General features: G+C 37.9%; 1 protein-coding gene across 6 annotated transcripts in view; it reads right to left on the reverse strand.

Moving 5' to 3' along the window:
* Positions 1-7,813: 7,813 nt before the first annotated feature.
* The window catches only part of PAK3 (p21 (RAC1) activated kinase 3), a 259,546-nt gene continuing 242,571 nt past the window's right edge, over positions 7,814-24,788 (reverse strand). For all 6 annotated transcript variants that reach the window (XM_081125247.1, XM_081125244.1, XM_081125248.1 and 3 more), the window contains 2 exons: positions 17,839-17,976; positions 7,814-14,364 (listed from right to left, as the gene is read on the reverse strand). In XM_081125247.1, coding sequence (XP_080981373.1) covers positions 14,275-14,364; positions 17,839-17,976 — 228 coding nt within the window. In that variant the 3' untranslated portion in view covers positions 7,814-14,274. The remainder of the gene's footprint in view (positions 14,365-17,838; positions 17,977-24,788) is intronic.

Raw genomic sequence — 24,788 nt, forward strand, 5'->3', positions numbered from 1 at the left:
GATAAGCTTACAGTTTCTGCAAAGTTTTCTTGGATTTTGAAAGAGATTGTATTGAATTTGTAGATCAATTTGAGGAATATTGCCATCTTAAAAATATTAAATAGCACTTAGATGAACAACATAAAAATAAACATGGGGCATGTATTATTTTTTAGATAAAAGTAAAACTAATATTACTTATTTATAAAATGGTTCAGTAATCATTTTATAAATAGGCTTTCCTTTCAAAAAGCACCCAGTCTCCCTTTTGTATTGTTTCTAGTTGGTCGTTTGGAGACAGAAACAAAGATCTTGCTATTAAAACTAAGACACATCAAAAAAGGGCAGCTTTGATTGTTAGGATTCTTGGTTTTATAGACTCACTTTTCATACAGTCCCAGGCTGGGCAAGGGTAGAGCAAAACTATAATTTATCAAGAACATACTGTTTGCCAAGCCCTGTGCCCTGCATTTCCCCACAACATAGCCTCACTCAATCCTTCCAACAATGTATAGATGAGTATAACTATTCTAGTTTTACAGATGAGGAAGTGAAATCCTGAGGAGGTTAAAGAACTGGGTCAAACTAAAAAGGCTATTAGTGGTAGAGGGGGATTTGAAACAAAGCTGTTCTAACCTCCAAGTATCTGTTACATCCACTTCTCCCATGCTCTGAGACCACCGAGAGTATGAAAACATCTGTCCAAACTCTTTTCTAACCTTGCTGCTCAAGCTTGGTAAAGAGTTCTCACATCTTTGCTCTGAACTCTCCTAGCCTGTTGAGTTGCTCCCAGATGCTCCTACACATGTTGAAGATCACAAGGAAAGTCCATAGTCTGTGCTGAAATTCTTACTTAAGCTGACCAAGGACCTGGCTCAGTACACTTTTCCAGAGGAGCTCTGCTTAGAGATAGGCATTGCCTTTAGTTGCATGGATGGACACATCCAAACCAAAAACACATATTTTTGGGTTTCAGTGTAGACCTTCTTTCCTGGTAAATCATTTGAAAAGAAATTCTCAATGAAAATTGTGTAAGAACCCATTTTACTCTATAGTGGATGATTTCTGTGTGTCTAACTGTATATTACTATAGGGCAATTTCTAAGGATTCTGAATATATCAAACCAATCTAGGTTATTGATCAAAGACCATATCTTCTTGAACATCAAAATAAGAGGAGAGTTAGTTTAACTTCTAAGATAGAGGTTGACCTACAGCAACTGGAAGGACAAATCCAAACACCATGGAATGGAGAACACTGTATGATTTTTCTGAATGACACTCCATGCAAAAATGCCTCCTCCATATCAGTCTGTGAGTCCTCAGCCTCAGAACTATTTACATCATTGGGCTTATATGCTTTTCCTACAGGATTATCATAAAGAAAGAGTTTGCAGTCATGAACTGCAGCCAACATTCTTTATCACATTTTTTCACCCTCTATTGGCTTAGGGATCATTAATTTTTATTTTTTAAAATATGTTTTTATTGATTTCATAAAGAAGGAGAGATAGAAACATCAATTGTGAGAGTCATTGATCAACTGCCTCCTGCACGCCTGTTACTGGGGATCAAGCCCACAACCTGGGCATGTGTCCTGACTGGGAATTGAACTGTGTCTTCTTGGTTCATAGGTCAATGTTTAACCACAGAGCCATGTTAGCCAGGCAATTTTGATTTTTTGATGTGACTTTCATGTGTCGCTCCCATATCTCTCCATGGATCTATAATCAGGGGTCATGGTTTCTGTACAGGAACTATTAGACAAGCTCTTGAGCTTGATGTGAGAATACTCGTGAAGGAGATGCACTAGAGAATAAGAGGTACATCCTGATGGTGCCAGAGAGTCCACGGAAAGGACTTAAGGAGTGTTATAATCTAGTCAGATTTAATTTTTAGGAAAAAAATACTCTAGTAGCAATGTGAATGAGAAGAGTGCCAAGAATGAAATATGAGAGACCAGTTCCTTCAAGCCTTCTTTATTTATTTCCCTGCACTGCTGCAATATCCTCCAGTAGTAGTGGAAATAAAGAGTAAGGTATAGTTTGAGAGATTGAAGAGAAGAAATCAAGAGAAACTCGTAACTAAGGAAATAGTAGGGGTAATAAGATGAGGGGAAATTCAAGGATGATACTTAGATTGCTCATTAGGGGTAGTGATTAGAGACAGAGCACAAGGAGAAGATCTGGTATGGTGAATATGAGATAATAATTTAGTTTTGGACATCTTGAGTATCAAATGCTGTTGGGACACATTAGTGGAGATTCCAAGTAAGTAGATGAATTTATATTTAGTGCCTGAATCTTAGAGGAAACATATGGGCTGGAGATATTAATTTGGGAGTTATGATATAAGTGGGAGCTAGAAGCATAGTGTTAATAAAATAGAGCATGAAAGAATCTTGAGGGGACACCCAAATGTAAAGAATGACTAGAAATGGAGTTTTGAAAAGGCAACTGGGAGAATGGCAAACAGAGAGGTCAGAGAATGATCAGGAGAGAGTGGTCATAGAATTAAGAGAACAGGGTTTCAAGAAGAAAGAAGCAGCCAACATTCACTCAGTCAACTAAGGTTTATTGAGTGATTACTCTGTGCCTGAGGATGTCTCAGGGAATTAAAAAGAAAATATATTTTCCCTGCTGGAGCTTACATTCAACTTGGAATAGCCAGACAAGAGAAAAATAAGTAAATGATAGAGTATGAAAGAAGTTGATAGATGTTATGGAGAAAAGGACCAGGGAAAACATATCAGAAAGTCTAGTGGGGAATGTGCAGTTAAAATGGAGTAATCATTTAAAAAAATATTTAAGCAAAGAATTGAAGAAAGTGATATGTGGGATGTGTGGATATCTGAGGGAAGAGTTTTCCAATCAGAAGGAACAGCCATAATAAAGGCTCTGAGGTAAACATGTCTGAAATGTTTGTGGAATAGCAAGGAACCAGTTACTGGAGCAGAATGAGTGAAGTCTAGAATAAAGGGGAATAAGATGACAAAGCAAAGAGGTGGTACACAGTGGTGGGTTTTTTAAGTCATTATAAGGAATTTGTCTTTACATTGAGAAGAATATGAATCCATTGGAGTTTTGGTTTGTGTTGAATGTTCTATTGAGACTATAGTTAGGCATGCAAGGGTAGAAGGAAAGAGACCATTTAAGAGGCTATTGCAACTATCCAAGCAAGAGATGAAGTTGCTTCATATCAGATCAGTTGCAGTGAAGGCAGTGAGAAGTGGTCAGATTACATATGCATACATTCACACACACACACACACACACACACGCACGCACGCACGCATGCACACTCACAATCTTATAGTTTCTTTCTAATTAGTTTCATTAAAGCATAACTTAAATCTAATAAGATTGCCTGATTTTAATTCTATGATTCAATTATGGGTCAATTGTATCTTATATGGATGCTATAATGTCTCCTGCTAAAATGAATTGGTATAGCTGGTTTTCCCCAAGAGTATATTATCTTAAGTTCTAAGAGTACTACACAATGACTTTGGCAATGAAAAAGGGAAAAGATTTGATAACTATTAACAAACTGGTTATTTCAGTCAAAAATAGATGAAGTCTTGAAAAGGAAGTGTGAAGCATGGGCTTGCTTTGTATAGCACAAGACCTCACCAATACAGAGAGAATAACTGGATGCTGTCTCCAGATGCAAGCCAATGGTGTTAGTGAGCAAAGATTTCTTACCTTTGGATGTAGATGAGAAAAAATGTGGTATACGTGCTCACACTGTCTGCATACTTCACCAACTAGGGCCAGACTTATCCTACACGGGACTAATGACTAACAATGACTACATTATTATGGAAGAACACTTCTATGTATTTGGGTTGCCAGCCAAAAATCACCCAGAGCAGTGGCTACTATTGAGGGTATTCTGGTTGGCCAGGATATATTTAAAGGGCTAATAATAATACTAGTTACAATTTAGTGGGTACCTACTATGTGACTAAATAAAATTTTTGATATGTTAACTTTTTTATTCTTCACAAGCCCATGATGTATTTTTATCTTCTTTTTATAACTGAAGCAAATTCAATTATAAAAGAGAGAAGTGAAATGCAGTTCTAGTTCTGAAATCTAAACTCTTAATTCCCTATCAGGCTGAGGGGGTTCCATTATTTAATATATTCAAGTGAATTGACAGCACACCATAGAGTCTAGTTGGGGCAAGAGCAAAAGAAATGGTGGGAGCCAGGATGGAGCATTTTTAGTACAGTAAAGTTACTATCTACTAAGAATAATGATTTTACACTCATTTTATTTTTAGTGGGAAACCCTACTTTGAAGAGACTTCTTCTATGGGGGGGAGAAGGAGTGGGTGGTATGGAAATTTAGGAAGCTGATATAATATGTAGGTAGACTAATGTAGAAACTACTAGAAATATACAGGTTGCCTTGCAAAGCATTTTGCAGCAACCTTGAATGGAAGAAGCACCAGTGCAATGTTAGATTATGTGATAGGAGCTGCATAAGGGGTGCTGACTTATATTGAGGCATTGAGGGTTCCCCAATAAACCCCAAATGGTTGCTCTATCTATGGACAGGGCAAAAAGTGGGGCAAACCTATCACAAAGGGCCACAGTGAATGCTCCAGCCAATGGATAATTAAGGGAAAGTCACTGGGCCACCACCTATATGTTGGCTGGCAAAACAAGTGCCCCTCCAGGTAAGGTTCATTCCTTTACTTCTTATACACGTAGAGGCTAAGGAGCCAAACTTGTACTTGGCCTGGCTCCTGCAGCTGCAGGTGCCACCTCAGCTGTAGCCAAGCACCATGACAATGATGAGGAGCACCATGTTTGGAAATTATTCATTATTGATGATAATAAATGGAATCCAAAAATGTTATACAAAGGAGTTAGAAGGTTCTAAGTTACAAACTAGGCAATAGTGTCTTTTCCACAGTCAAGTCTTATGATAGAAATATCCTGAAAGCAGATTATGACATATGCACTTTTGCTTCAGGAGAAAAACAGCTTACCAAACATAACACTTTCAAAATCAGAAAAAAAATCACTGTTGAAGGTGGAAATGGACCAATAAAACTGGAGATTAGGTTCTTTCTGGAGAGGAATAATTGGTAATCCTGCTCCCTACTTGAATGCTATAGGAGTAACTGTATCATACTTAAGTGATTAATTTTGAAAATTATGTCACACATCTATTTAAATATGAAGGGGATTTTAGTTACTATTTGCTAATGTCTGTTCAAAAGAATTTGGAAGGAAAATGTGGAAAACATGGTGGGTCTATTCATTTGTGTTTCCTGCAGGGTTTCAAGAGCCTTATTCTGTAACATTGTTGGAACATACTATTTCCTTCCTTTCCTTTACTATTTTAAAGCATGGCAATTCAGTTTTACCTTTTGTAAAATTAAAAGTTATTTCTCATTATTAATTTTATTCTCATATGACACCATAGTCTGAGGAGCCAGTCAATCCATGTCCACAGGGAAGAACTTACATGCAATTATATTTGAGTTCTCTCCTTCCCCAGTGAGGCCTCAGAAGTGTGTAAAGAGAACGTAGGAAGTCCTAGTGACAGGACTAGTGACAGGTGGAATTAAGTTAGGGAATAACTTTTTGATACCAAGGTAATGGTAGTTGCTGGTGGAAGTAGGTTGGGGTATGATATTCAGCCTGCATCCTATGTCTTTGCCACAACCTCTGAAATGTCACAAGGAAGGTATCTTTCAGTCTGTTGCTCTTCTTATTGAACATTTTATTGAGGTAATTGTAGGTCCACATGCAGTTGTCAGAACTAATATAGAGAGATCCTTTGTACTCTTTACTCATTTCCCCCCAATGGTAGCATAGTCTGTTGCTTCTTATTTTGTGAGAATGTATATCCCTAGAAACAGGACCAGGGTACTCTAGTTAAAATGTTAAAGTACATGTAAAATGGAACCAAACTGCCAATTTCCTCTTGCCTCCAAGAAGGGTTGCTTGGGTGAACATGGAAAATTTTAAAGGAATGGCTATAGCACAAGCTGAAGATTAATCTCCATAGGAGGTCATGGCCTTGAAAGGGGCTGGGATATGTACAGGTTGACCTGACAAGCCCAAGGAAGGGAGAGAGAGAAATGAAGACCAAGCTTGATCCCTGATTCAGTGATGTGTCAGAAATGGAAAAAGCAACACCAAAATGGGCCCAAAGATTTAGCAGAATGGGTTGATTTCATGGGAGAGGTTTCTGCTGTCAGGTACAGAAAAGAAAACCAGTAAAAAGTAATTGGCTATGAAACTGCAAGTGGATGAGTCACCCCAGTGCCCTACCCAAAGGCTACTAGAAACAGGGAGTGGTATAAATGCTGAAGACATAGATAAGGAGAGCGACAAGCACAGTACCAACAGGACAGTGGTTTTGTTATAGGATTAATGGAAGGCAATGGTAGCAGAGGTACTTCACACCAGTATGTGAAAAAGCCACCAGAAGCCCCAAGTGTCTGGGGGCCAGGGCCCCATGGGATGTGGAGAACAACCATAATTTGTGGGGCACTTCAAGGATTGTCCCCTTCCCACTTCAGCAGGTGAAAGACTTAGATGAGGTTAGAGTTCCAGAAATTGAGTTAGTAGGGCTGAACTGTGGAGTAATACATTTATCATTTTCTGGGACTCTGTTTCTTCAAGTTGTTGTGGCAAAGGAAAATGCCTTTTAAATTTTATTTTTTGATAAAATATATTAGTATTTTGCTAACACATAAAAAGTATTCTTACTTCACTTAATAGATAAAAAAAAATAGTTGGAGGAAACCTTCTAATCAAGGATGGAAGGATATCACTTTGATAGTAAGAGCGGCAACTAAGTAATTTATGCACATGGGCCCTAAAGAACCTGCCTAAAGACTAAGTGCTGGATTCTCATTCCCTTACCTCTTCATATTTACAGAAAATGCCTCTTTTGTGTGGAGAGATTCAGTGAGAGAAATAAGCTTGCATGTAAACAGTGAATTAGGAACCAAGCAGATAGCAGTTGGTAAGATATTTAATCCATTCATAGGGATTATAGTACTACTGTGTATCTACTTACAAAAAGATATCAAATTATATACACTGCTCCAGAGGAGCACTATACCCACTCTACAGGTAATATTGGTGGAATCAAGCTCCAGTTTACTAAGTCTCTCGTGTTTTTGTCTGGAGTATTGAGAACTCAGAGTTTCTGACAAAACTGACTCCAATAGGTGCATCTAACAGCTCTGAATAAGCTTTACTGTCATTTAGTCACATTTGAACATGGTTTTTAAAAGAAAAGAATCTTTATAAGAAATGTCCACAGTGCCTTATATATAGCAGGATCTCTCTCTCTCTATATATATATTTTTAATGAATGAATGAATGAATGAATGAATGAACGTTCTCAGTAATGTGAGTTTGGAATCTTCCCACTGACTTGTGGAGCTTGATACTAGATATAAGATAAAAACTAAAAATTATGCAGATGGCTTTACATGTTCAGAGTTTTTCAAGCAGAAAAATGAATGAAAATATATATTTATTACATATAATTTCCTTTGGAAGTTTTCCTTCACCTATCTCTTGGATCTGCCAGACTTTTGCCCTGCATTGAGTATACACATTCGCCTGAGTTATTCTATGTGAGAACCAGATGGAGATTCTGTGTCTGAGTTATTTAGTGGCAGACTCTACAGGACATTTCCTATATTGCTCACAAGGTTGAGCATTTCCCTGCTTTGATACTTGTGAGTGCTGCACTTCAACCTGTGAAGTAGGTAAAATGGCTAATGCCAAAAAGGTGGGAGGAAAAGTGACAGAAGAGAGGCATACCAGCTTGTTGATGTTTGTCATTTTTATTTTCAATACTTTAGGTCCAAGTTTCAAACTGCAATATTTTTACACTCAAGACACAGTCATGCACAATCCATATTTCAATTTTCTATTGCTTCAACCACAATTTAAAATAACAATATTAAAAACAAGTTCTTAAAAATATCAAATGCTGAGGTCAGAAGGATGGAAACATTACATCAGCAGATCTACAAAAGAAATAACTTACTTAAAAATCAAACAAACAAAAAGACCATAAATACTTTTAATCCAAAGTTACAGAAGAATTTCACTACACATGGGTTTACAGATAACATTTTAACAAAAGTAATGCCCAGCCAAATGAGATACAATTCTGATAAACAATGAATATGTAGAAAATGTAGATCCTCCTCAACTTGCTTTGTCTGGATATTATGAGAATATTCCCAGTAGACATCAGTACTCTGTGATCTGGCTCCTCCTTGCTGATGTACTGAGATTTAAAACTCAACCCACTAATGGTTATGGGATTCTGTGAACGATCTTATCACTAATGAATATAGTATATGTGTTCCATAAAGCACACCACACACAAGCACACACATTGAAATTGAATTTTCCACTCAGAGCTGGTTGGCACTCTACTGTAGGCAGGGGATTGGGACCATCCACTAACTTCCAGTTTACCCTCTTTCCAGCAGGATGCTCATATAACTGGCCAATCACTGTGGGAGTTGTAATCAGAAATGCTATCTTTGGTTCACAACAAGTGGATTTATCAACATTCCTTAATGTTAATAGCATGTAATTACTTTTTTATTTCTTTCTTTGCAACCTGCAAGTGTGTAGTTTCACTCTTAGTAGTACTCCCAACCATAAAATTACATGGGTTTTGCCATCTTGTGCCATTTATGAAGTAAATTCTATGAAGTCCAGCACTGCTTCATAGGAAAGAAGAGGCTCAAGTATAGATCTATTCTAGCAAGTGTGACAGTGTATTTTTGTTCTAGTAGCAAATACTGGCCACGGCTTAATGAAAACCAGACTTTACATACAGAGTGTATGTAAAACGAAAACTGGGAACACTCAACAGGAAAAAGGACATTAAAACTAAAACAGAACAAAACAACTGTGAAGGAACTGGAAGGCCGCCACAAGTTTTATCAACATTGTCTAGTAATATTAACTTCACTTACTTGAGTTTTTTTCATCATCTTTCACAGTGCTATTATTTAACTGCCACATAAGAGACCCAGGCTTAAGTAAGTAATATTTGCCATCACTTTAAGCAGGTTGAATTTGCAAGGCAATCTATAATATCACAGAATGTTAGAAATTTTTGAAAGACCTTGGAGATCATCTAGTTCAATACTCTTATTTTACAGATAAAGAAATAGCCACAAAAATGTTAAGTGACTTCTCCAAGGTCACACATTAAATTAGTAATGCAACCTATATTAGAATCCAGGTCTCCTTACTTCTAGACTAACATTCCTTCCATCACATCTGACATTCTCTATAATTGCTGTTGATTTCTTCTTAGGTACTAAATCAGGTCAACATCATATCTGCCTTACTGTTGGTATTGTGGGATAGCAGTCACCTGATGGCAGCTTCCAAAAGAGACTCTGATGGCACTAACCAGCTTCTTATAAGTTTATATTGTAAGCTTGACTATATTTCATGGAAGTAAATATTACTTGTATTCTAGTATACTTGTCCACATAAGTGTGCACGTGGAGGTTCCCGCATTTGCAGATGCAGTTAGATATTGTTTAATATTAAACAGACATTCCCAATGCATTAGGAGTTGAGTTATATTCATTTAGTTACTAAAGAAATGTGAGATCAGAAAAGGAGAGAAAAATTAAAGCTAACAAACTAAACAATTATATCATAAACAAATCTCTTAGGAAAAAATTCTCTCTTAAGAAAAATACTTCCATGGCCTCATTTATTTCCTTCCTAATCCACATGCAAATATATGTTCAGAACTGTGTGTTATGTTCACTCAAAATCCAAGGCCTATTAGACTGTCAATTTAAAAATGCTGAAATGCAGTCCTCTTGCTCAGAGACTAGGAGAAGCTTGCATCACTGGCCATGCCTTTATTTAACTGAATAGTAACTAGAAGTAGCTCAGAAAATGACCATGAGATTCAACTGAGGATGGCAGGGTTTAGACTTCCGTAAGTATTTTTATGTTGAGAATAGTCAATGAAAAGCCTGTGGATTCTCTAGGTACAGGGTCTGCACTTGGTGAAAGTGAGTAGCACCTGAGGCCACTACCTCATTATAAAAGTCATCACCTAAAATTTCTTTGGTGAGTTACAAGGAAATTCCCCTCTTTTGGTAGATAGTCTCCCTTTTCTCTTTAACAATGTCAACTATTGCATATAACCTATAATCAGGCAGTACAGAAAGTACATGGAGGCCATCTCAAGCTAAAGCTAACAGAACTGTGACTGAATGGCAACAGACAAAGGCAGTTCTAAACATTTGTCTTAATGTTTTCATAGTCAGCTTTTAATTGCAAGTTATAATAACTTCCATAGAAATCAAGGAGAATTGCCTACTGGTCATTAAAAGAAGAATCTTACCTGAATGATATAATATCCTGTCAGACAAGGAAATGATGGGACTTGGAAATTTTATCCTTCTATTCTTCCAAAATTCAACCTGAAACTCTTCTAAAGTGATCCAGAAGTGTGATACCTAAAATGCATATTATCAAGGGGGACTAATCAAATGTCACCTGTCCAATTAAAGCAACCAAAACAGAAAACTTGATGTCATTCCAAAGTGGAGGACAGCCTGTTTTAAAGCAAAAAGATGTGCATGTAATTCTAATAGTAAATTATCCCTAGCTTTAACTTATAGATAATAGTCCCCTAAGAAAGCATGTGCCATACACGACCATGTGCCAACCTCAGCACCCAAGGAAATATAAAGCCTATGGAATAATTGTAACTAGCAGATATTTGTGCCCTGCATGCTCTGGGCTCTGGCTAGAAGGCATCTCTTTCTGGCATATTTTATATTTTTCTATTGTCCCCTTTTTGATGTTTATTATAAAGCAATATTATAACAATACCAAAGAAAATTTTTAAAGAAAAAATAATTCTGCATAATCCCACCACCCTAATTATCTGTGTTCCCAGTCTTTGTCCATATGCACACTTATTTTTACATAGTTGTAATTCCTGTTTATGTTATTTGAAAGTGATTTATAGATTCTCTCTGAGAACTGGCAGCCTTATTAGAAATAAACAACCCATTGAGCAATGGAATATAATTATTTACACGGTTTTTGAGCTGAGAAATATTCTTTATAGACAAACTTCTCAAACTATCAAAACATTTATACAGACAACAGGAAGCAATTTCATATTTCTTTTTCTTTTAGCAATGGAATGTGCTTCACAGGGGTAGGATAGATGTGGGGATCATGTGGTTAAACTCCAATGATGGGTGCAATTCACAAGCTTCAAAGAAATATGAATAACACAGTTAAAGAATAAATACTTGAGTTAAATCTTCTTATATGACTTGGCCATCCAGTAGCCAAAAAGCAACATGGACACACAAATATTTACAATGATACATAGACGAGATCATCAAGAACGAAGTCATTACCCAACATGGTGACTGATTTGAGGAGATTGTGTCATCCAAAAATCCTCATGGGATTATGACAACGCACCGGATCCTTGTTACAACATTAATGCTTCTTTCTTTCTTAAATAAATAATCTCTACTGTGCTTCTCACCCTTCCCTGACTTTCCCACTGCCCTATCCCAATCTCAGGACATTTTGGAATCAACATTTGATGATGTGCCCTCATTATCTCAGGGTACATTAGCAACTTTAAAGATCTGGACAGACACACCTGTGTCAAGATGAGCTTTTAAAAAATCCAGGGAAAGGGAATAAACTATTAACCATCTGGAATTCAAATTGTTCAAGTGTACCAAATGTGAATTCTTCAGCATCATTTTGGAAGGAGAAACAGTTTCTCTCTAATACGTATTGGAAAATACATAACTCTCCACAGAGGGAAGGGACTTCAGAAACTTTTTATTTTAAAACTGACATAGATACAAATTTGTAAGAGTAAAGTCTACTGGGATATATTATAAAATCTTGGTACAGTGAGATGTGATAAAGAAGGACCTGGCTCCTCATAGTTAATATGCTGAATTGAAGGCATAAAAGAGCAGCCATTTCTCTGCTCTGAAGTAGTGATCTGAAGGATCACTACTCCAGGTCTCCCCTCACCAAAAAAGGCCTTTATGACATAAAAGGGATGCTATTTAACAACTAGGACTTCCCAACCAGGTTTGGGGCTCTCTCCATTGGCAGAGCATAGTTATCAATGTACTGAATTCTATTTGCATCCAAGGTATTATTTCATTGAATTCCCTGGCACTATGAATGGAAAAAAAAAAATACTTAATTTTAAGCAAAATAAAAAAATGAACCCCCCTTTCTCTCATTAAGACTGTGTGGCATTAAAATATTCAGGCCCAGCCACATTTTTGCAAAGTATAGTGTGGTACGCTTCAAATCAATATTTCCATTTGATTTTCTTTTCACATTTGTTGTTTTATCCCACTGTGGACATTTCTGGGGTGGGAGGTTTAAGCCCCTCTCAAATTTTATAGTCAAAGAAAACAATAGGAAAATAGGAAATGCACCAATGATGTCATCTCCTAAACATAAACATGTACTATATGGTTAGCAGAAACTCTCTAATGAAAGTGCTTTCATTTTAAGGAATAAATAGATGTTAGATGGATGGATGCACCTCGGCAGAGAAGGAGAGAGGTCCAAGGCATTGATCTCTTTCCTCCTCTTGCTTAATGTGGATATTCTTGATATGCTACTAATCAAGAAGCCTTCTAAAACACAAATTGTTAGCTTTTCAAAGGCTTAGAGAAACAACTTTGCAGAATTTATAAAATTTGACAATTCATTCAAAAGAGAAGCATATCCTTTTCTATGCAGACATCCTCCAGATATTTTTCTACTCTCAGAAGATTCAGGAAGTGCTGTTAATTTTTTAATAAATAGATACATGGTGAAATAATAGTCAAATTTTCATATTTTCTCCAAGCCACAAAAGGAATTCAGTTGGACTTATATTTCTTGGGATATATGATTGTGCACTCTAATTATTTTCACTGGAGAACTTTTAGATCTTTATGAACATATTTCTGAAATTCAAAAGCCCAAAAGACTAAGTAGGAATACACATATCCTGGAACAGAAACTGGTGGTATATAAAGAAAATGGGAACAAGTACTTATAGTCAAATGTTGATTGGGATATAGTTTTCACTGACCTCTCATTTCTTATAGAGTTGAATGCTCACAAAAATATATTTGTTCTCCAGATCATTTTTTAAATTTTAAGATGTTATAACTTGTCAAAATAAATAATTTTTTATCATAAGCAAATGTTGGCTAATGGGTTTGTTGTCCCCTGATGTATCTATTTTAGAGTGCATATGTTTCACAAGCACAAGAAAGGATTAAATTAGGTAATTTTTTATCTTTGTTTACTTACTGTCCAAAAAGGATTTCAGTACTTCGCACTTACCTTATTTTCCTTTTGGTTTAAGTATGGTTTCTCCTATGAGGACCTGGACTCACACTCATCAGGAGTGCCACAGTTTTGATATGTCTTTTTCCAGGTATCATGAAATTGAACAAGGTGATTTATATAAATGATAAATCCACTACCTCTTAAGCATCATCATGAAAATGTGACAGGATTTCACCATTAGAGCTTTATTTAGATATAGAGTTTTTAAAGCCTTTCCTGAACACAGATTCCTCCTTGCTTTTGGAAAGTATCTTAAGAAACGTTTTCCAATGCAAGTGCAGAAAACAGGTACACAAACCAAGCCACCACTATAGAAGAAGAATAAAAAATTGCAACTCTATTTGGGCATGGACTTCCACATGTTCACACGGTACTTGCTCTTTTTGTTTGTTTGTTTGTTTTTTTGTTTTGTTTTTGTTTTTTTGCTTTCTTTTTAAAAAAACATTTTGACATCTTTTTTCTGGACATCTAATGACAATGCAAGTGAAAAACATTACATTGGGTAAGGAGTTTTGAAGGAGGTTCAAATGCAAGAGGGACTACTCTCTAACTTAAAAACAAACACAACACTATGAAGAGGGAGTGTGCACCTTTGAGAAACCTTTTTCTTCAAAGTGAATGCACAAAATGAGGGGATTCACTACTGGCTCTTTCGCTTCACGGTGGAAGTGACCACTTTATGGCCACTTCGACATTGCTGCCCTATTCGGACTGCAATTCAGGCTTACAAATAAATTACATAATCTGAAGGAGTAGGAAAAAGGCTTATAAGAAGTTTCTATTCATTGTAAAGTTAAAGAACCCCCACTCCATTTGACTGTCTTTCTTCCATCTTTCTTGCAGAAGTTTTATTTCAGTCTTACTCATGAGGGAGATGGTGTGGGGTAAGGCTTGCAGTCCTAGCGGCTGCTGTTCTTAATTGCTTCCTTTGCAGCGATAATCAGAGGAGTCAGGCTGGAGAGAGGCTTGGCTAATTTTAAAAATGGATGCTGCAAAAGAAAAAAAAAAGAATTACTGGAATTCTGTTTTCCAACAAGTATATTACTTTACATTTTCAAGCAGCCATTTTCTCATTAAAATATATTTTGAGTACCCAATTAAAGATTATTTTATTAAAATAGTGCCAGCTTTTATCCTTCAGATGTTTTTGTCCTTCAGTGTTATGAAATCCTCTGGAAGCTACTGGCAGAGCTAGAAACTCAGAGTTGGGGTCTTGTAAAATGTCAATCTGTGTATGCAACAGTCTGACTTTCTGAATTTCTTAAACTGATTTTATCAGGAGCAGTTTGCAAAAAAGTCTTTGACCTTGACCCTGAAACCAATGGCTTTTTAACTGCTAACCCAATAACTGTGCCTCCATCATTCCTCTTTTAGCCCCTTTGCAGTACTTAATACAAGTTAATATCTCTTCCTTCTTTGAAATGGTTTCCTCTTTGGGGCCTGTGACATTCTACTACCTTGGTTCTCTTCCACAAGCACGCTCACTGACTACTCCCACCCCATCTTTTTCCCTGGTTTCACCTCCTCTGCCCCCCCCCCACATACTAGAACTTAGCTTTTATCTTCTTTTTCTAATTTAATTCCCTTGAGAGCTCATTCCCTTTCATGTTTTCAGTCTCTCACCAGCTTTATGGGGATAACTCCCAAATCTGTATTGTGTGACCTAATCGCTTCCCTTAATTTTGGTCTTATTTCTCCATTTGCCTGCTGGATATTTCCTTTTAAATGTCCTTCTGTCACCTTGAACTCAATATTTTAAACCATATGTTAAAAATTTCCACTCTTGTGTGCTGTAAACCACAGGGGCTTTGGAATCAGAGCACCTAAATTTAATCTTCTCCTCTGTTTATTACAATGGTTAAGTTAGGTAAGGTAAATGACAGTTCCTTATAAACTGCATAGAAGCAAAGACATGTTGTCATTGTATTATGCTCTATCGCTTTTGCTTTTACTGAGTGCTACCAGTGGTTTTATATTCTGAAGTCACTTTTATCTTCCTTTGTCTTATGTTCTACATGAAATCAGCTACCAAGTATTTCCTTCTCAATGCTTCTTACAATGATCTCTTGCCTTCCCTAGTTCAGGCTTAATCAACTTTAATTCTGAACTATAACAATAATTCCCTTGATCTTCTTCCATCCACTTTTTCCTGGTGATAATTCTTATTTCACACTACCAGATTAATCTTCCTAAACAAAGCTTTTATCATGTGACTCCCTCAGATATCTGCCTATAGCCCCAACTCTTTAGCCTGGTGTTCAAGACCCTCTAAGCTCTACGATCCTAGCTCCTGCAACTGCCTACTTGAATGCTTCAGCTATACTTTCTATTTTCTGTTCCCTTAAGCCTTGCCCACATACCTTTGGTCACATGGTAGTTCTGCCATCTGTAATTCCTGCCCCCCTTTTCTTCAACCTATCTAAAACTGATTTGTCCTTCAAAGTTTAGCAGAACTCCTTCCTGTTTGCAGACATTTTCTGATCACCTACAGAATCATGGCATTTACTGTTTGAACAGTCACTTGGTTTGAATGAGTCTCTAAACAACCTTTCATTATTTTTTTATGTACTCAAGGAGATTGTGAACTTCTGGAGAAGAGGAATCACACCTTTATGAGGTTTATATCACTCACCGCACTTAAGTCTTGCAAATAGGAGTTTCTCAATAAATATTAATTAATGGACAGAGAACTGGCTTAGGCCATACAGAAAGTCACACAAATACTTAATACCTGTGTATTTTCTCAAGCCTTACAGTGGTGTGAATGTCATGCAATTCTTTCCTTTCTAACTTCTAAACTGAGCATTGGTAGGCTAAAGTAAGAGAATGAAGTGTGGACTTAAGGCGATATACAGGTTATTGCTATATATATAAAATGAAGAGATGAAACAAAAAACTATTTAATTTAGACTCAATATAGTTTTGTGTCAGCTATTTGACTGGTTCAGATAAAAGTACTATTAGGGAATGAACTAACTAGATAATTGATTCAAGTATCTATGTAACTGTATAGCTATATTAAGAAAACCAATATCTTCATTTATCCTTGGGACATGTATCAGGATGTGTATGTGGGGTGGTAGGAGGAGTGAAAAGATGTGGAAGTGAAGCACTCAAAAGTTCAGGTTTTTCCTCTGTAATTTGAGATGGGATTAACTAGAGGATTACTAAAGAGCCATTCCAGATTTGACATTTTAGGGTGTTAGCAGAGCCAGTGAAATGCTCACAGGTAGCAAAAAAAGAGAAGGTGTAGCTTCTTTAATTCCTCCAAGTCGGTTTATCCCTGGTGTAATTTGGGTTGGCATGGGATATTTTTTGCCTGTCTCAAGAAGGAGTTATATATATATAACTTTTTTGTTTGTTTTTTTGCCTAGAACTGACTGAATCTATGGTCGTGCCTTTTGTTTAAATTAATTATGTCACAGAGAGAACAATCAGTCACTGTTCTTGAATGTTATATAGCTTGATACATTTTCCTGAGGAACAGTCCCCAGCAGTGAAGTTACATGTGTAATCCTGGGCAAGTGTTGCTTTATCAATATAAGTACAGGCATACCTTGTTTTATTGCACTTCACTTTATTGCGTTCCTCTCTTTTTTTTTTTTTTTCAAATTGAAAGCAAGACTCCTCACCAACAAAAAGGTTATGACTCACTTTATTGCTATATGGGCTTTATTATGGTGGTCTAGAATCAAACTTGCAATATCTCTGAGCTATTCCTGTTCATCTTTTGTTCTAAATTGGCTTGTGTGTTTGTGTGGTGGAAAGTCAGACAACCCGGAGCTCAAATCCCAGTTTACTACTCAATAGCTATGTGAGCCTCAATTTTTACATCTGTAACATGGGATAAAAACACCTGTCTTATAGAGTTGTTATAAGAATTAAATGAGGTGTGTGTAAATAATCTGGTACATCATTGATATTAATTATCATTGTATATAGTAATCCCTGAGAGCCATGAAAAGGACAAATGCTTACAGAGGCACTCACCACTGGATATTACTCACCCAGGCAAGCAGGTGCCTGCCATTTGGCATCACAAGCAAAGGGGCCTTGAGTAGTAAAGCTTTAAAGTAGCAAATGCCATGGAAATAATTGCATAATTATGTAGAGAATTACCTCCAGCCAAGAGCACCTGCATACAACATCCAGGGGCACAAGCAAAGTTTAGAACAAAACAGCTACACCAGAGGTTCACATTTTTTTCCCCTTGCAAAATAAGACTCCAGGAAGAACAAAAGAGATTTATATATTAAACTGCCAACTTCTCAAGAAGAAAGGCAACATATCAATCAATCATGTATCAAATGTATGTCTATACTTATGTGCCTCTGGTCTAAAATCACATGGTTATAGCTTAACTCTCACTAGACATCTCTTGACAGAGCTCTCTTGCTGTCACACATTGAAGTTAAAAAAGCTCAATATAATGACTCTTTGTAATTGTCCTATTTTATTTTCACCTGCAAAAGCTCCTTGGCAGATCCTCGCCTATCCACATCCATCTCAAGACAGCGATTTAAAAAATCACGGAATACAGCCGACAGTCTTTCAGGATTCTGAAGCTCTGGGGTTCCATTAGTAGCTATCAGATATAATGCCTATAGAAAAAATTAGAGAAATCTATTCAGCACATACATATTAGGATTATGAGTTGGCACAGAAGGTACAAATCCAGTTTCTTCTTGTTTATACAGTGGGTCTTAAAAATTCCAGTATACAGAATGACATTGACATATATTTCAAAGTTTTTATAACATTTAGAAATTATTACTCTTGGAAGTAACTGAGGTGACAGTGAGATGCCCATCCCTCAAAATTTGGAAATAAGGTTATAAAGTTGTCCTTGAGAGTTAAACCAGTAAAAATCCATAAACTGTAATGAATGTGTGATGAACCACCTAGGAAATTAAACCAAGAGTTGCCTGTGAATCTGTGACTTTAAAGAGTTGGGAAACACATACACATCCAATCATGCTGACCTGAGTATGTATAACCTCTGGAAGGCACCATTGCAAAGGTGATTATACATTTTTAAGTGTTTATCTTGTTCAAAGAATATTTGTGAGCAGTCCAGGGATGAACAGATCCATTATAGAATTAGAGAAGTATAAGAAAAAAAGCCAAAAAAACAGAAGATGGCAATGCCTGGATGAAAGGTAACCTGTAAGGCCTAAAAACTCAAGTACTTTTGTACTATGGCAAATGTATCCCTATATATTTTAATTAGATTTCCCATGAAGATATATCTATGAAAAAAATTGACATTAGTAGTCCTGGAACCAGACAGTTATGTATCATATTGTAAAATAATAAGTTGCTAATATATTGCTGAAATCACTGTTGTGTAAGGCAATCAGTGAGAGATAGCTGTCTACTCATGGTGAGTTGACAAAACCAAAGGCCCTGGTCTTCAAGGCAGAGAATTGGACCCAAGACCATGATTAATTCACAAAGCCCATCATTCAAAGGCTCTTGACAGCCAAAAAAGCTGCCCAGTCCTCATGACTTTTCTAAGCAAATAATTCTAGAACATTAAATATGCATCAGGTATTATATTAGACATAGGAGATCCAAAGATGAGTAGAGAATGTTTTACATTCAAAGATCACACAATTTAGTGAGGAAGAGAGACATAGAGTTCATACAGTGAGACAAGATCTAATCAAGGAACATAACAAGTGTTACCTAAACACAACGACAAAGCAATTTACACCAGAGCTCAGAGAAAGCTTCACATAGCAAGTTGGCATCTGAATAGCATCTTGCAGGGCTATCCTGCATATACAACCAATCCCTTAACTATTATGAAGACATGCTCCCGCCTGAACTTGCTTGGGCTTTGCAGCAAATTATCAACCCCCCTTCCCTTTTCCCTACCATGGCTCCTAATAGTTTTATTAACAGCAGTACCTGCTGCCTCCCACAACTACATCAAAATTACAACTAAAATACAGAACAACCATCATTTAGAACATCCTGAAATCTAGCTGAACAGAAGTCCTACAACAAGAGAACAGAAGAAGCACATCAAGATCGGTAGGGAGGGGCAGAGACACAGGTGGAATCCCGGAGACTGGCCAGTCCCACACTCAGGTGCTGTGGTTTAAAACTGGGAAGGATATCTTGGTGGTGGAGGTTTCCCAGAGGAGCGAGAGGTCCCAGCCCCAAATCAGGCCCCACAGACCAGGGTTCCGGTGCTGGGAAGAGACATCCCTACAACTTCGGGCTGTACAAAACCAGCTGAGATTGTGGCTGAGTGACACAGAGGCTGCAGGAGTCCCAGGCAGTTCCTCTTAAAGGGGGGGAGGGCCCATGGACTTACTGTGATGCACTCCCTCTGAGCTCCAGCACTGGGCAGCAGCTTGAAAGGAAATTGGGACATTTGGGGAGGAACTAACATGCCTGGAGTCGGGAGAGAGCTGGTGGGGCAGCTTTCTCCAAGACAGAAGAGCTGGCAGAGGCTACTGCTCCTTTGACGATCCCTCCCCCACAGATCACGCAGGCAGGTGCCAAATCTGAATCTCCAGCAACCTGACTCACACCTTTCACCTCACCCTGGTGATTCCTGGAGACCTCACCTACTCTACTTGCAAGCTCATCCAAGCCATTTCCAATGGCTTTTCTATGCAAGTGGCCTCTCAAGCCTCATGCTTAGGACTTTCCTAAAATCTCTCAAATAAGCAGCAGCTTGCCTGATATGGCTCAATAAATGGCCCCAGGCCTGGCACTAATGGCAGCCTACATTGGTTCACAGCTTGGCCTCTCTGGCACACCACCAAGCCCAGCACAAGTAGCAGCCAACTACAGTTTGCTGTGTAGCTCAGGCTGGGTGGCCCTGGGCAAGGCACTGGCAGAGGCTGACTTTGTACCTCCCTGGAGGCCCCAGAGTCAGTACACCTGGTGGTCAGACTCGACCACACTGGATTACAACCCTACCACATCCACGAGTGACACACTCAAGGGGCACACTTGGTGAACAACAAAGCCCCGCTAAAGTAAATCCTGCTCCATAAGGGTGTCTCCAGCACAGCAGCTCTTTGGCTGTAGTTGCAGCTGGCCCTCACAGCTGCTTGGCCAAGGGGTCAATTCCTCCCAGTGACGCCAACAGCAACCAAGGCTCAGCTGCAACAGGACAGTGCACACAGCACACACAGGGGAGCACCTAGAAGGCCCAGCTCAGGTGACTGGGAAGGCTGAGACACTGGACCCTAGAGGACACATACTACCCAAAGCCACTCTACCAATTCCAGGACATATAGCAGCTCTACCTAATACATAGAAAGAAACACTTGGAAGCAGCCAAAATGCGAAGGCAAAGAAACATGTCACAAAGGAAAGAACAAAAGAAATCTCTAGAAAAAAACCTAAATGAATTAAAGCCAAGCAAGCTACTAGATACAGAGTTCAAAACAATGGTTATAAGGATGTTCAAGGATCTTACTAAGACTATTAAGAAAACTAGTGAGATCATCAATGACATAATAAAGTACCAGTCAGAAAAGAAGGCTACTCGAACTGAAATGAAGAATAATTTACAGGGAATCAACAGTAGAATAGAGGATGCTGAGAATCAAATCAGCAATTTGGAATATGAGGAAGCAAAAAACACCCAGCCAGAAGAGAAAAAAAAAATCCAGAAATAGAAAGATAGTATAAGGAGTCTCTGGGACAACTTCAAGTGGCCCAACATTTGCATTATGGTGTTACAGAAGGAGAAGAAAGAGAGCAAGAAATTGAAGACCTATTTCAAAAAGTAATGATAGGAAACTTCCCCTACCTGGTGAAAGAAATAGGCTTACAAGTCCAGGAAGCACAGAGGGTCCCAAACAAGAGGAACCCAAAGAGGCCCACACCAAGACACATCATAATTAAAGTACCAAAGGTTAAAAACAAAGAAAGAATCTTAAAAGCAGCAAGAGAAAAGCAGTTAGTTATCTACAAGGGAGCACCGTACAACTGCTAGCTGATTTCTCAACAGACACTTTGCAGGCCAGAAGGGAGTGGCAAGAAATATTCAAAGTGATGAAAAGCAAGAACCTACAACCAAGATTACTCTACCCAGCAAAGCTATCATTTAGAATTGAAGGTCAGATAAAGAGCTTCACAGATAAGAAAAAGCTAAAGGAATTCACCACCACCAAATCAGTATTACTTGAAATGTTGAAGGGTCTTCTTTAAGAAAAAGCTAATAAACAAAAGAATCTGACAAACTAAATAGATCCAGAGACACTGAAGCATGCAACAGAGGGTTTTATCTCAGAGGCAAGAAGGAAGGGGAGTGGGGGTGGGAAGAGACAGTAATGGGGTTATGGCCTGGGGAAGGGGTGGGAGCGAGGTGGAAGGGGTCAATGGGGGGGAGGGATAGGACCTGTAATACTTTCAACAGTGAAGATAAATTTTTTAAAAAAGTATTTTTATCAAAGTCCTTTCCCAGGCCAGTTTTCAACAGCTGGTGAGAACATCTCCCCTTCCTTCCAGAAACCTCCAGAGAAGTACTTTAGAAAGGGTTAAGAAGGGCTGTTTAATCCAGTAGCTGTCAACTTATAGCATGCACTAGAATCACCTAGAGGGCTTGTTAAAACCCAGATTCCTGGGTCAACCCATTGTAAATCAGATTCAGTAAATCCAGAGAGGGGTCCAAGAATTTTCATTCTAACAAGTTCCCTGTTGATGCTGAAGCTGCAGGTTCCAAGACCACACTCTGAGTACTGGTTTATTCCACTGAGCTAATTAAGCAATAGACTAAACTAGAGGTTCCCACAATCACCTGGAGAGATTTAAAAAATTCTCCATGCCCAGTTCTCAGCCCAGACCAGTTAACTAAAAATCTCTGGGGAGTAGGGGGTGGGGTGGAACCCAGGCATTGGTATTTTTTAAGCTCTCCAGGAAACTTCAATTTACAACCAACATTGAGAACCACTGGCCAAAGACTTGTGGCCCACTTTACTCTGCATCATAAGTACATCAAAGATGAAAGCCACAAAAATGAGAGCCACAAAATCCCACAGAGGGGGATTCTCTTGCAAAGTGATGAGTGAGAATTACAATGCCACATATTTCTATAGACTGAGACGAAACTATTGTTTTCTCTCTAGGACATTAAAAAAAATCCACATGTAAATACACTCTCCTCCAAACAAACAACTTCTTTCACCTCACCCCTCCTATCTAATTTTAAATTCCTTCATTGATGAACAGCAAATGCAGGTGCCATGCCAAAATACAAGTCAGTGGCAAATCTAGTCTTGACTAAAAGGAAATAATATAGAAAAAGAATACATAAACTGCTTTTAGGAAATTATTGATTGGGCCAAAATCAAATGGTGCACATTCACAGAAGATAAATTAAGTTCAAACAGAGTCTTTTTAGTTCTTGGATAATTAGTCCTTGAAGCACATGTCCTTACAAACTGTCTTATTTCAGCTGGCCACAATTCTGCCACACTCTCTGTCCTTCGCTTACTTGCTTCCTGCTCTGTAGCCAAGCCCAGTCCTAAATAAACACATCTCCTTTCCTTCTTTCCACTCTGTGCAGGTCACAGAGTGATCTGCATATTATACTGTTTCATTTTCTCACATTTTGTTTAGTATTCTTAGCTCAATACATTCTACTCCATATAACCTTGTTCCTTACATGTACACGTACATCTCTACCCAAGCCTTTCTTGCCTCTCTTCAATCCATGCTTAATTACCTCAGGAAATGCATGTCTGTCTTTCCATTCTATTTACGAAAAAAATAATAACCTTGATAATCGTTGTGAAGCCTGAATGGTGCTAGTGATAACAGTGCAGCCAAGGAGAAGAAAGTCCTTTAATTTGAAGGAGAATCAGAAATAATAAGGAACCAGTGCTATGAACCTCTGTAGCACCTCAAAGAGTACATATGTCCTCTTCTGAATTTCTATAAAAACAATGGCTGTGGCTTTTGTTGCGGGGTGGGACTGATGGTGGTGGGGAGGGGGTCTTGGTTGGGAGCCTAGCAGATGACTCCTGCAGGCTGAATAGTGATGATCTGCTTATACACCCTCTTCCCCAATCTAGGTCTCAAATGCAAAGCTGCCTTTTACTCAACACTATATCATAAATATTGTTTGATGTTTTAAAAAATTCTTCAGAAATATTATTTTGAGGACTGCATAAGAGTTCAGCATGGGGATGTACTATAGTTAATATTGTTGGACTGATTAAAAAATGTATGTACCAAGAAAAAGGTTGAAAGTAAACACCAATGTTAACAGTGGTTCTCTCTGGGTGGTAGGATTATTGATGACAATTTTTAAAACATATTTTTCAATTTTCCAAATTTTCTACACAGCTGCTTTTATTATTTTATAAACTCTAAAACATTATTTAAAAATAAATTGAAAAGGCTGTGCTGCCCAATTTACACAAAAATCCTTATCTATTTCTCTCTGTCTTCCTAGGGTTAAAACTGCTTTTCATCAAGTACTACCACTTAAAGGAAACAAAAAGCCAGATTATTTCTTTTTCAACTGTTGTTTTCCTTTTAATTGCAACAGTATTATTTTCAACTAATTTCCATTACAACAATCCACACTTTCAGTTATATTATGGGCTACACTTGCCTTTGTGGACTGGCCTGGGAACCTACTCACTATACATAATGCTACTTCCATGGGAACATGCACTCTGAGTTTCAAATAATTAACTTAAAATGAACTTTTGGAACACCTCCTGTGTGTCAGCTGTAAAATGAAAATTGCTGCCCAAGGCCCTGTTAATGAGAGACAAATACAATTGTAGCCAACACAACAGTCATAGCAAGAAAAGGATTTTACTAGCAAAGTTAAGTTTTAGATGAAGAAAGATTGAGGAAAATGTATCTTTATCTGACTTAGTGAAAACTCAAGGAAAGTGAACTGGTTATTAAAGATTTTCTTTTTAGTTCGTTGCTTCTTAAGAAACCCAAAAATCACCCTTGAGTTCTCCTTCTTCATCCAGCAACCTTCCCCACCCCCACCCTTACTATAATCAGTCTACTAGCTTCTCTCAGGCTGTTCCACAGACTCCTGATTGGTTTTCTTTACTCAAGCTTTTATATTCTTCAGTCCATTCTCCTTAAAAATCTATCCCATCAGAGATCTCATCATGCCATCCATCTTTCTGCTTTGAAAAATTTTGGTGGCTCCCCATAGTCCATAGATGTGATTTTCAATTGTGCTCCCCCAAATTTCCCTTAAGGGCAGCTAAAAGGAAAAATAGGCAGAAGAGGGAGATAGGTATAGAGATTCTAGAACCCTGTACCCACACAACTCTACTTCAATCCTATAAATATTTCTTTTTTCTCTATTTATTTATGCTTCCAAATAAAGTTTCATTTGAGCCAAAGAATCACTACAGTCATTTGAAAACCACTGGTCCACAGGACATAGTAAAGATTCCTTAGC

This window comes from Miniopterus schreibersii, assembly GCF_964146895.1.
Source record: "Miniopterus schreibersii genome assembly, chromosome: X".
Taxonomy (NCBI): domain Eukaryota; kingdom Metazoa; phylum Chordata; class Mammalia; order Chiroptera; family Miniopteridae; genus Miniopterus; species Miniopterus schreibersii.